Source organism: Notamacropus eugenii, chromosome 3 (genome assembly GCF_028372415.1).
Source record: "Notamacropus eugenii isolate mMacEug1 chromosome 3, mMacEug1.pri_v2, whole genome shotgun sequence".
Classification (NCBI taxonomy): domain Eukaryota; kingdom Metazoa; phylum Chordata; class Mammalia; order Diprotodontia; family Macropodidae; genus Notamacropus; species Notamacropus eugenii.
The window spans coordinates 216,258,375-216,271,951 of record NC_092874.1 but is presented as its reverse complement, the minus strand read 5'-3'; the positions used below and the strand labels follow the sequence as shown (position 1 = coordinate 216,271,951).

Genomic DNA, 13,577 nt, shown 5'->3' with positions numbered 1-13,577 from the left:
TACTTGAGGGCAGTCTTGTAATGGTAGATGGCTTCTCCATTACGACCTTGGTCTTTCAAGAAATTAGCATAATTGTAATGCACCTTAGCATTATGGGGCAAAGTTTCAACTCCAGATCTAAGAAAAAAAGGGGGTAATGGGGAAAGCAGGTGAATAGCTCTGTTTAAGAATGCTATCAGTTCATTTAGTCTGTTTTTACTCATAAATGTTATGCACTTTTATTCATAATGTTGCTACTTTGATCTAATTAAGCTTACCAAAAACCTATTCATATGCCTATGAGAACAGAAAGTCATATGCTTTTTCAGGCATCCATACTAATATATAGATCCAAACATAACATCTTTCTTCATGTACATCTAAAAACTTTTTTATATACCAGAAATACTGATCTAGCATAGAGAACTAAATAGCCCTTTATATGGAATTACTTTAGAAACATAATGAGCTCATATTCCCCAACTGATAAATGGTCAAATTAAATGAGCAGGCAATTTTCAGAAGAATAGATCAATATTATCAATAGTCCCATAAAAAAATGCTCCAAAAAACCATTGGTTGGAGAAATGCAAATTAAAACAACTCTGAGGTACCACCTCACATCTATCAGATTGGCTAACAAGACAGAAAAGGAAAATGACAAATATTGGAGGGGATGTGGGAAAATTGGAATACTAATGCATTGTTGGTGGAGTTGTGAACTTATTCTTGAGAGCAACTTGGAACTACATCAAAAAGGCTATAAAACTGTGCATACTCTTTGATCCAGTAATACTACATCTTTATCCCAAAGAAATCAAAGGCAAGGGAAAAGGACCTTATTTGTACAAAAATATTAATATCAGCTCTTTTTGCAGTAGTAAAGAATTGAAAATTAAAGGGATGCCCAACAATTGGGGAATGACTAAATAAGCTGTGGCATATGAATGCAATGGGATATGATTGTGCTACAAGAAATGATGTAAAGTCTGACTTCAGAAAAACATGGAAAGACTTACACAAACTGATGCAAAGTTAAATGAGCAGAACCATAAGTGAGGAGAACATTGTAGTAACAGCAACATTGTGTGATGATCAACTATGAAAGACTTGGCTACTCTGATCAAGATAATGATCCAAGACAATTCCAAAAGACCCATGACAAAAAATGCTATCCACCTCCAGAGAGAGAACTGATGAATCTGAATGCTGAGAGAAGCACTTTTTTACTTTCTTTATTTTTCTAGGTATATTTTTTTTTCTGGTGTGTGTTTTCTTCTGTAACATGGTTAATATGGAAATGTTTTGTAAGACTTCACACTTAGAATTGATATGAAATTGCATGCCTTCTCAAAGAGGGGAAAGGTACTGGAATAAAGGAGAGAAATTGGAACTCAAAATTCTAAAAAATGAATGTTAAAAATATTTTACATGTAATTGGGAAATATTTAATGAAATGAAAATATACTGGAAAAAAGAAACATAAAGAGCTCAATTACCAAACCAAATGCATACTGAAGTAAATGAAATGGATAATTTTCTTTTAAATAAAAATCTGAACTTAATAAATATGAACTAAATTGAGTACTTCTATATACACAGCAGGACAGAGTTGTACATGAAACTGAAAAGCTCTATTATGAATATCTTGCTTTTCTTTTTAATTACTTTCAAAGCTATCCTGTTTATCTGATTCCTTCCCTTCCCTTCTCCCTTTCCCTCTCTCTCTCCGTGTGTGTGTGTGTGTGTGTGTGTGTGTGTGCACGTGCTATCCTTAGCTGCCTTATCCCTTACTTCTTAGGGAAGTCTTAGAAAAATAAAAACAGTAATAAATATGTATGATTCAAGAAAAACAAATTGCTACAATCACTATATCCAAAAATTTTCTTTGACTCACATTTCATTTTGCAACTTGAGTCCGTTATGTCTCAATCAAGCTCTTTGGAATTATGACTTGTCATTACATTTATCAGAGTCTTTCAAAATTATCTTAATAATACTGTTATTATTGTATGAATTGTTCTCCTCGTGCTTACTTAACTCTGCATAGGTTCATTCAAGCTATCCCAGGCTTCTCTGAAACTATCTCTTTTGTTATTTCTTCTGATATAATACATTCACATACTATAATTTCTTCATCCTCCTTTGCTTCTAGTTCTTTATTATAAGTAAGGAATCAGTTATAAATATTTTTGTGTATATGTACATATTTTGTACATATAAATATTTTGTATATGTTCCTCTTTCTCTGATGTCTACATAAAATAATAGTGATAGTAAATGACATCCTTGCTTTATCCTTGATCTTATTAGAAAGGCCTCTCCCCTTCATTATTTATAATATTGACTCTTTTTTTCAGACAGAAATTGTTTCCCATTTGAAGAAAAGATTCATTATTTCCTATGTTGTTTCTTGTCAAGTTTTTTCAGAATCTATTGACATAATAAGTTTTATTTTGTTATTAATATAGTTATGTAGTTTGTTCAATCATTTTGTGGTTATATAAATAAATTATTTCTTCTGCTAACCTAAGAATTTTATACAGTTATAAAGATTCTTCATATATGAATAAATATATGTAAACAATTCTTTTGTAAATATCTTCATTATTTTTCAGAGTGCACTCCTAACTCTCTTGGACTTTCTTTACCATGTCTCAGAAACATCTATACCCTGGAATCTCACTCTGTACTTGGACTTCATGCATTGGAAGTATCCTCCACTCCTGTGGCCTTGCCATCTGATTGGCTGGTGGTGCTCCCCAAAATTTGATTTTAAGCAAGACGTTCAAACTTGCTATGTCTTCATTGCTCTCAAGGCTGCACTCCTAACTCTCTCAGATTTTCTCTACAATGTTCTTGCTTTGAGCATCTTTATCTCTTTTTCCTCCTCTCTCTCCTATTTCATCTCCTTTTTATGTGTTATCTTCTCCCATCAAAATATTTAGCATTTTGAGGGCAGGGACTGTCTTTTCTTTTTGCTTGTACTTGTATACCCACTGTTAAGCACGGTACCTGGCATATAGTGGTTGTTGTCCTTTGTTCTTGAAAAGGACCAAAATGGCATAACCAAGATAAAGACAAGTTTCAATATGTCCAACTGCGTCTGATCAGATCAGTAGGAGCTTGGAATTCTCTACCACAGATTGGGCACAAATAGTCCAGGTGAACATTTGTAGAAGATACTCTAAATATGTATATCCTGCATTTCCTTTGAGCTGTTTCAATTCTGCTTTGCTCATAGAGCACCTCACCTTCTCTGATGTGGGCATGACATGCTGAGCAGTCCTGTGCCAGTCGCTCCCATGTCACCCAATCAATTCCAAAGTTCTTAAGAGAGACCTTGAGAGTGTTCTTGAATCACTTCTTCAGATCACCATGTGATCTTTTGCCCTGCATGAGTTCTCCATAAAATAGTCTTTTTGGCAAGTCTACATTTTGCATTCGAACATGGCCAGCTCATCGGAGCTGCACTCTTTGAAGCAGAGTTTGAATGCTTGGCAGTTTAGTTTGAGTAAGAACTTCAGGGTCTGGTATGTTATCCTGCCAGGTGATCTTCAGAATCTTCCTAAGACAATCCCCTCCCCTAGCTGAACCCCCAACTGAAGAAGAGGTTTTGAGGGCCGTTAGGCTCTGCTCATGTGGCAAAGCACTTGGTACTGATTCTGTCACAGCTGAAATTTACAATGTAGGAGTTGCATTGCTCATACAAAAGTTGACTGAAATTTTCCAGGTTATATGGAAAGAGGAAGTTATCCCCGAGGAGTTCAAGGATGCTCCATAGTCCATCTCCATAAAGGTAAAGGAAATAGGTTGTCCTGTAAAAATCACAGAGGGGTTTTTCTCTTAGTCATCACTGGAAAGATTCTTGCCAGAGTCCTCCTTAGTAGGATGATCCTTCACCTGGAAGATGGTCATTTACCTGAGAACCAGCGTGGCTTCAGAAAGGGCCAAGCAACAGTCAATATGGTGTTTGCTGCCCAACAACTCCAAGACAAATACTTGGCATATAGTAAGTACTTAGATAATGCTTATTGACTTTAACACATTCAATTATTTCCTGGAAGCTATCAGTTCTGTTGGCATATATTTGGGGAAAATAGTTTCTAATAGTTTCCTTTATTTCATCTTTGTTGTAATTTCTACTTTTTAAAAAAATTCATTTTCTCTCTTTATAAAACACTTTCTTTTAATAGTTCTCTCCCCCCGAAAAAAATCCCTAGCATCTACATTTATCAATTAAATAGAGCATTTTGCTTTCAATTTTCTTAATCTCTTTTTTGATTTTCAGGATTTCTATTTTAATGATTAACCACTTTGCTTTTTCCTTACTTTTCTAGTGTTGTTTAGTTGTATTCCCAATTCCTTGATGTATTCTTTCAATCTTTTACTCATGAATGTGTTTACTGATATGATATTTGCCCTGAGGACAAAAATTTTAGTATTCTGTCTTACTGTCATTTTCTCTGATGCAATTTCCTATTTTTCTTTGATATACCAATTCTGTAGGATTAAATTATTTAGTCTGAAATTAATATTTAATTCTTTTTCAAAGGCCCTTTATGTAATAAAAATTTTATTACATTGTTGTTAGTAAAGGATGGGTTTAATTTTGGCTTTTCTAAACTTATTTATATAGGGTTTTATGCCCTAAATCATGGTCCATTTTTGTAGATATGCTATGTCTAGCTAAGAATTAGATAAAATTATTTCTGTTCTCCATAACTTTCCAATCATCAAACTGAAATAACTTTTTCAGTTTAGGATTTTAGTAAGCAGAGGACAACCTGTAACTGAGGGATTATGATGCCACAAAATAAACTGGAATCCAGAGAAAATAGTTACAAAAAACATAGCTCTTTTAGTAGGGATATTAATACAAAGCACACCCTTTCATTTTTTCATGTCTGTGTTAGGAAGAAGCTTCTCTTTTACAGAGATCTGATTAAGTGACTAATTTGAGTTCTAAAAGTATAATTAGAAAGAATTTTTAAAAATGCTTTTTATGTAAGGACAGTCTATAACCACAATTTCCTTTCTAAACCAAGCAACTGATGAATATACTACATGCCTCTTTTTTCTGTTGTTTTCCCTTTCTTTTATTTCATTGAATAGTTCTTTTTTTCCTTACTGTAAACCATGACTACGTGTATGTGCCTTTTTCCCTTGAGTTTTCATGGCTTTTTCTTTTTAAGTCTCATAATTCTTTAGGATGCTAAGTTTGAAAGAAAGGCACTTTCCCAGTTTGGAATTTGTTCACATGACCCATAGAACTGACCAATATATTAAGAGTGAGTTGCAAAGTTAGGTCTATACGAGACAGCTAGAATATGATCAATCTAAGGCAAAAATAGGAAAGAGGATAGAAGCAAAGAATTAGAGGATTGTATAAATCTACCATTCAAATTTTTCTCTAAATTGAAACAAACCTCTGAAAATGTTCAACTGTCTGTACAGGCTCAGGATTATTCAGGATTAAATAAATGCATATTCTTTTTAAAAAAACCTCTAGTTACTCATGTGTATTTAAAGATTCCAGTGGCATGGTACACATTGTCTAATTTAATCCTCACTAAACTCCTGTGAGATAGAAATTATAATATTAGCTTTGTATTACCTATTTGATACATGGGAAACTTTCATTTAAAGACATTAAGTTGTCGATCCAAGGTAACACTGTAAGCAGAAGATTAAAGATGGGAAAGTAGGCCTTCTTATTCAAAGTTTCATTCAACTGCACCATACTAGAAATTGTCATTGGTCTCTAGATGTTTGCATTCTAAAGAAGGCACACAAAGCAATGTAGTACTATGGAAAGAATGATGGATTTGGAGTCAGAGATCTGGGTTAGCAATATCCTAATTCCCTGACATCACAAGGCTAGTTTTTCCTTAACAGGTGTTACAACCTTATTTTGAGATTTAATCAGCTCTGGATACTACCGGCTCAGAATAATGACATCACTTTCTGGTTGCTCCAATATAAAAGAACTGAGAGGAGCTCTCCCTTTGCTAGTTGACCAAACCAAGGCAAGGGAGCATTGTTCAGATGAATCATCTCCATGTGTACTTGGTGTGTTTCTTTACTGAATATCCTTCTCCTGCTAGGGTCAACTAAATCTCCCTTTGTCAATTATTGAATGATCTACAAGTACCTTATTCTATTGCAATATCAAATATCATCTACCAGGGAACGTCCTGAGTCAGGTCTAGCCCAAAACATTGCCTGGACTCTATACATATTTGTGGCAGCGTGTATATCACAGGTGCATTGTAGGAAATGAGATGGGAAAAGGATATCTTGTACCAACTAGATCACTGTAGTAAACATCTGTTTCTAAAATCTAATTTAGTCAGCCAATAAGTCATTAATAAGCATTTATTAAGTACTTACTATGTCAGACACTATGCTAAGGGTCTGGAGATATAAAGAAAGGTAAAAGACAATTTCTGTTTTTGAGGAGTTAAAAATCTAATGAATTTGGATAAATAATTGATTTTCACTGACAATCAATGAAGAACACTTTTAAGGGCTCATGAGCTACAGCATTAGAAAGACATCTTCAACCTTTCATTATCACCCCTAGATTCTCAGGAGAGATGTAGTGATTGCTTTCCAGTGACTGGACTTGCCAGGGCCAATAGGGGTTGGGAGAGTAGCCCCAGCATACCTACTATAAAAGTATTTGAAAAGGCCAAATGTCAAAAACATGGTATTTATGCTTGAGGACCAAGAAGCAAAGCTAATTATTCTATGTTGAAAATTGAAAGAAATATAAAAATCAAATAATCTAGATCAGGAGTGAATCCCTACAATCTTTGAAAACCACAAATTAAGGAGTGTTTTATGGGCTATGAGCCTATGAGCCCAAGTTTCACACCTCTGATCTAGGTGATAGAAAGATGAACTTTCTTGTTAAAATAATGCTTACATGGGTTCTGGACAATTGGCAATGCTCTTGTACTTTCCCAGTCACCAATGGAGTGAAGCAGGGCTGTGTGCTCACTTCCATGTTTTTTTAGCACAATGTTCAGTGATGTGTGTTAAATGCCTTCAAGTAAGACAAAAACAGCATCAAGGACAATAAATTATTTAACTTGAAAAAGCTGTAAGCCAAGATTAAAGCAAAGGGAGAATTGGTGCATGACTTTTGGTTCACAGAAAACCATGCACTCACTGCAGCCTTTGAGGTTTTGATGCAACAGTGCATGACTTGATTCTCTGCTGCTTGTGCTAATTTTGCTCTGGCAATTAACACCAAGAAAACAGAAGAAGAAAACAGCACCACACCACCCATACATGAAACCATTAGTTACAGCAAATGGAGAAATTTCGAATGCTGTAGATAAGTTCACTTATCTTGGCAGTATATTTCCAGGGATGTTGACAGAGATAATGAAACTGATGCACACATTGCCAGAGCTAACTCAGTGTTTGGGAGGTTCTGAAGGAAACTGCAGCAAAGAAGAGGTCTTTTGCAGCAAAGAAGAGTATTTGCCTACCAAACTGATAATCTGTAGAGTTGTTTTACACCTCATTGTTGTATGCCTATGAAACCTGGACAGGAAATTTAATCGTTCATATTTGAATTGTCTTCGGAAGATTCCAAAGAACACCTGGCAAGATAAGGTACCAGACACTGAGGTCCTTTCTTGAGCTGAACTGCCAAGCATTCAAACTCTACTGTAGAAAGTGCAACTCCAATGGTCTGGCCACAGTGTCCAAATGCCTAATGAATGTTTGGCCTATTTTATGGAAAACTCATACAAGACAAGCACTCACAGAGAAGTCAGAAGAAACTATACAAGGACACTCTGCATGTCTCTCTGAAGAATTTTGGAATTGATTGTGAGATATGGAAGGCATTGGCACAGGACCACTCAGCATGATGTACCCACATCAAAAAAGGTCCTGTGCCTTATGAACAAAGTATAATTGCAGTAGCTCAAAAGAAATAGGAGATGTGCAAATTTAGAGATATTCCCACTCCAAATGTTCATATGAACTCTTTGTGCCCATTCTGTGGTAGAGCATTCCAAGCTTTATATGGGTCTAATTAGCCACAGTAGGACACTTCATACATTGATCTGGATGTAGTAATATCATTTTGGTCTTCTTTGAGTATGAAAGAAAACAGTTTTAAAATCACATATGCCTGATCTCAACAAAGAAGTGTGTTTGTCCTTCATTGCCAAAGAAGACCATGCCATCAGAGAAATAATGACATGACTTGAACTTGACTTTGTTTTGAGTGAGGGAGGGCTGTGCAGATCACCAGCCTCACTTCCCCTCCAGAGCCATCTGAATCCAGTAACCAGATATTCATCAGGGTGACTGGAGATGACCCAGGATGAGGCAATTGGGGTTAAGTGACTTGCCCAAGGTCACACAGCTAGTGAGTATCTGGGGTGAGATTTGAACTCAGGTCCTCCTGACTCCTGCACTGGTGCTCTATCCACTGCACCACCTAGTTGCCAACAAATAAGTACTGTAAAAATAGAAGGAGCCATATTTGCTTTATATATATATATGTATGTATGTATGTATATATCAATCAATGGATATACCACTGAGTATGGATTCAGGAAGACCTGAGGCCAAATCTATCTTCCTACAATTTCTAGCTGTGTGATCCGGGACAAATCACCATCTCTGTTGGCTTCAGTCTCCTCAGCTGTAAAAGGGAGATGATATTAGCATCTACCTTACAGGTACTGTCAGGCTCAAATGAGATAATATTTGTAAAGTACTTAACACAGTACCTAGCACATAGTAGGCATTTAATAAATCCTTCCTTCCTTTCTTCTTATATTAAATATGTAAATCCCTCGTCAATACCACAGTTCTTCCTAGAGTGAGAATTGGAAACATGCACTCCAAAACTAGGATCTATCACAATTCATCCAGATGCTGGCTGAACACAACCTGTCTGGAGTACAGATGTGAGTGAGTTGAATCGGAACAGAAATCAGTGTCCTGGCCACTAGGTAAACATCTCAGTTGAAAGTACAGTTCAACTTTATGCTTTCAAGTTGATATATATCAGCAGCTTCTATATTTAACAGGGAACTATAGACTTTGGTCTTAGCAAACTAGGTTGTTTTTTTTAAAAAATCTATATTACAATCTTCAGTAAAACTCTGCATTCCTTTTCCCATGCAAAATGAGAAAAATAATTATCCTCATTAGAGACTGTAAATCATGGTGATCTCTATTAAATGTACTACGTTTCCTGTGACTCCAAGAAGCTGCAACATGCACAGTGGCCACGCCCCAGGAAATCCTCTCAGAATATGGACTAAACCAGGCTGTGGCCTCAAACCTAGCAGTGAATCAGGGGGATGTCTACCCCAAGCGAGTAAAGACATCACCCAGTGGAATGGGTGGGTGAGAACAATTCATTCCAAAGGGCATAAAGGAGGCTGAAGCAAGTGCCATGGAGAGCTTAAAGCTTGGTCAGACATAGAAGACACCAAAGTCATCCACTGCATCCCAGGCCATCATCAGCCATTCTGACTTTTGTAATGCCACTAGACTTCAATGATTTAGAAAGATAGAGGCTGATGACTTTGGGAAACTCTGCCTCACTTAAATCTAATTCATGAACAAGTTAAGCTATCACCCCAAGGTGTCATTGGTCCTCTGCAAAAAAAAAAAAAAAAAAAAAGCTGAACACAGCTGCGCATTACATGATGCACAAGGTATTCCTTTAGCTCCTACCCTTTGGTGAGAGTTAAATCTAGTTTTAGTGAATAAGTATATTTTTTTATTTAAAAAAAGTAACATGTGTAAAAGAAAGAGCATTTGATCAAGGATCAAAAGATCTGAGTCTGATTTCAGACTCTACTGCCTCTTAGCTATAGTAAATGCGATAAACAGCATGGAATATTGGAAAGAGCTCAGGACAGGCATAAAGCTAAGTATGTTCAAATGAAGGCTCTTACACTAATCAGCTGCGTGAACACAAATAATTTTACTTTTCTAAGCCACTGGTCTTCTTCCACTGTAAAATAAGCTTATTCCTAAGATTCCTTTATTTTTCTGAATGTGAATTTATGATCCTTCATCATGGATTCACCAAATGGCCTTGTCCCTTTTGAGAAGTATAGAAATAGGAGCTAATTGTGTAAGTCATCTATCTAATTGTATAACTGTATGTCATCTAATCTCTCTGCACTTCAGCCTCAGTTTCCCCTTCCCTCCCCTGTCACTGAATAGCAGTATGAGATATGCTTACTGGGAAGCCCTAGAAAATGAAAGTTGGTAGCTTATTCCTACTGGAGTTAATGTCTGTATTGTCTAGTAAATGATACAAACCACTGTTTGCACGCATTTGGCTTAATTAAGTTTGATTGCTAGCACTGCGAAGTGAAAGTCTAATCAGTGTTTTTGTTGTACAAGTTAGCATAAGTTACAGAAAATCAAATTTGTGTAGTTACACCCAAAGTAATGATATTTCCATCACTTTAAATTTCTGAAATAAGAAAAAGTAAACATTAAAAAATCAGGATCTTGCATTTTAAGACATAGTCACACAACTTTCCAGTATCAATTATCATCCTTGGAGAGGAGCCAAACAGGCTCATATTTGTAACCATGCTTAAAAGTATCAACTACTATCAACTTTTATAAGATGGAAGTAATAAATCAACTTCTGATCATGCTACTTGGTGTAAGTAGTACATACCAGGTTAATCTTTGGTACATGCTAAAAGTGTCTAATTAATAAATATCCATGTACAACTCCCAAAAACTGAACATGGTTTTTGTAGAGAGATTTCAAATGGTTTCATCACATATCTGTAAAGTTTGGCTCTTTCAGATTACCCTTTCTAAAACACCACTCACATCATTTACTTGCTTAAACATCTTAAGCAGCCTCCCCTTATCTACAGATTAAAATTAAAACTCCTTAGCTTTTCCTTACAGGCTTTCCATGGTTTGCATCAACCTTATCTCTCATTATTTCTCTGTATGAAAACATCACTCTGGATAAAATGTCTTCAAATATGCCTTGAGCTTTTGGTATATTTGGATTATCCTTCTCATTTGAAATTTCATCTTCGTTCCTCTTCTACTATCAAATACTACCCATCTTAAAAGTCCCAACCTAAATCCTACTTCTTCCATTAAACATTTTTTTTTTACCATACAAGCTAACAGTAATCTTGCTCTCCTCAATCAGTTAACTGAAAAGCATATATTAAGTATCTGTTTTATGTCAGGCACTGTCATGAATGCTAGGGATACAAAGGCAAAAAAAAAAACTGTCTTCAAGAAGTCTAATTGAAGTAGATATATGAGTGTGTATGTGCGTGCATACTCACATATATATGAATAGATAAAAGATATATACATATCTCTACATAGATGTTAATATCAGTGTAGATGATTTTATGGAGAAGACAATAAAAGCTGAGGAAATCAGAAAAGGCATTACGTTGAATGTGGCCTTTGAGTTGTCTTGACCATCTTACTTGGCACTGACAGTTTCTCATTGGTACATATATATCTCTTCAATTAGATCATATATTCTTAAGAGTAAAGGTTAGTGTCTTATACTTCTTTGGATCCCAAACGGTAGTAGCTACACCTCAATATGTGTTAGGTGCTAAGGAAATGCTGAATGACAAGACAGTCATACAATATTAAAAGATAATATTTGGGGCTAGATGAAAGTCATATATGCTACTGTCATAAAAAAATAAGTTGATACATGAGGAATAAACTACAGTCACAAAACTAATGTTACCATCAGTCCAACGTTCACTGAAGGAAAATAATTCCTTAAAAAAAACCAAATATTTAAAGATTCTGGCATGGTACCTAAATACAATTTGTATTCTAACCTTAGCAGGGAGAAGGAAGTAAAATGTTTGCTTGAGAGAAGCAACTCTTTCACATCAAGAAAATCTCTTTTAATTATTCTTTTCTCCAATATATCACCAAAGAAAATTAGTGCCCCTATAAAAGCAAAACACATCCAGGAACATCAAAATGTTTTTTCCACCTTCAATTATAACTACTAATTGATCTAAGTTTGGAGCCAGCTGTTAGTCCCAAATTTTCTAAGAGTTCATGCACGCTAGTTAACTAACTTTAAAAAAAGTTTTCAAACTAGGAAGGCTGTCTACTGGAAGGCTGGTTTGGATTCCCTTCTCACTGGGAGATCTGGCAACGATTTCATTAATTTCATCAGTGCAGAAACTAAAACAAGATAATTCAGTTCTCAGATTCAAAGACTTCTAAGAAAGGACATAAAAGAAGACTGGGCTGAAAAATCTGCCTGAAATTTCTTTTTTTTATTACTCTCCAAGACAGAATTTTTTAAACTGCTTGAAACAGTTAAACCATTGTTCTAAATTGCTGAATATCATGGCATACATGTCAACTGGACATTTTTCTGTGTAAAAATGCATTCCAACCTCTTATCTCAGCAGTTTTTCCCCAACATGCTTTTTAAGTAGATACTAATGGGAAGATCTTTAGCTGTAATTTTAACAGTAGCACTGAACAGAAGTAGAAGCTGGTATCATCTACACCTATTATTAACAACCACAACAGACAGGAACTAATAACAATAAAGTTTCTTAGTGGGCAATAGACCTGGCACGTGTCTATTTGAATTTGAAGATTCTTTTAAAACCTGAAGGCCAACTACAACCTCATAATTTATAGCCCCAACATTTTTCTGTATTCTATTACAAGTATAGGGCTAGAAGCAAAAAATGTTGCATTGAGAAAAATATATTAACATGTACAGATTTATCATGACATGGGAAAAAGCCTCTGGTTTGTAAGTTCAGAATTTTATCTCCAAAATGGACTAGTCTACAGAACATTTTAAAGGTCTGCAATACTTAACAGAAAATTTATTTCATTTTTTACTTTCTTTCGGACCATTTTCTTATCATGCTAAAATGAGCAATGAAATTAAGTTTATCAATTTCATTCAGTTTATAGCTGATATTACATGCCAACAGAGCATTTAAGGGTATTTCCATCTAGTCATAAAATTAAAAGCATTTCCAAGAGTTTCCTTTAATTCTTTTTTAGACTCATGCTCACAATTCTTTTCATATCTGATTTCATTAAGGATACAAGAATGACTTTTCTAATTAATTAAATATTTTCAAACCCAGATAATTATACTATTTGTGTATATCTATATATCTGTCTATATGTGTGTTATTCATACAAATATATACACAAGTAAGAAGGCAAATAATCATTTTCCATAACTAATCATACCTGAAGAGAGATTCCCTTGACAGCCAAATCTCATTCTGCTTCACAGTTTTGCAGGAGAAAAGCAGCAGAAGCAGCAAAGTAGACATCATCAAGGTAGCAGCCCCACAGCGATTTAACCATGTACAGAGCTTATTTAACCCATGGACAAAAAGGATGCAGTAGCCCATACTGAAAAGAGAGGATGAAAGAAGTATTGAATCCCCTACTCACATTATTTTTTAAAATCATCCAACATTTATTTTTTCTCCTACCTCCCTCCCTCACACATCTAGAAGAGTAAATAAAACCTCTTAACTCCAAAACTCAGTAAAGCAAAATAAATTCCCACATTGGACAAGTCCAACAAG

General features: G+C 35.3%; 1 protein-coding gene across 3 annotated transcripts in view; it reads right to left on the bottom strand.

Moving 5' to 3' along the window:
- Positions 1-13,577, bottom strand: part of TMTC1 (transmembrane O-mannosyltransferase targeting cadherins 1) — a 304,321-nt gene that overhangs the window by 106,355 nt on the left and 184,389 nt on the right. For 2 of the 3 annotated variants that reach the window (XM_072654416.1, XM_072654414.1), the window contains exons 10-11: positions 13,231-13,398; positions 4-117 (exon numbers count right to left, since the gene is read on the bottom strand). In XM_072654416.1, coding sequence (XP_072510517.1) covers positions 4-117; positions 13,231-13,398 — 282 coding nt within the window. The remainder of the gene's footprint in view (positions 1-3; positions 118-13,230; positions 13,399-13,577) is intronic. The other variant, XM_072654415.1, reaches the window with a different exon arrangement.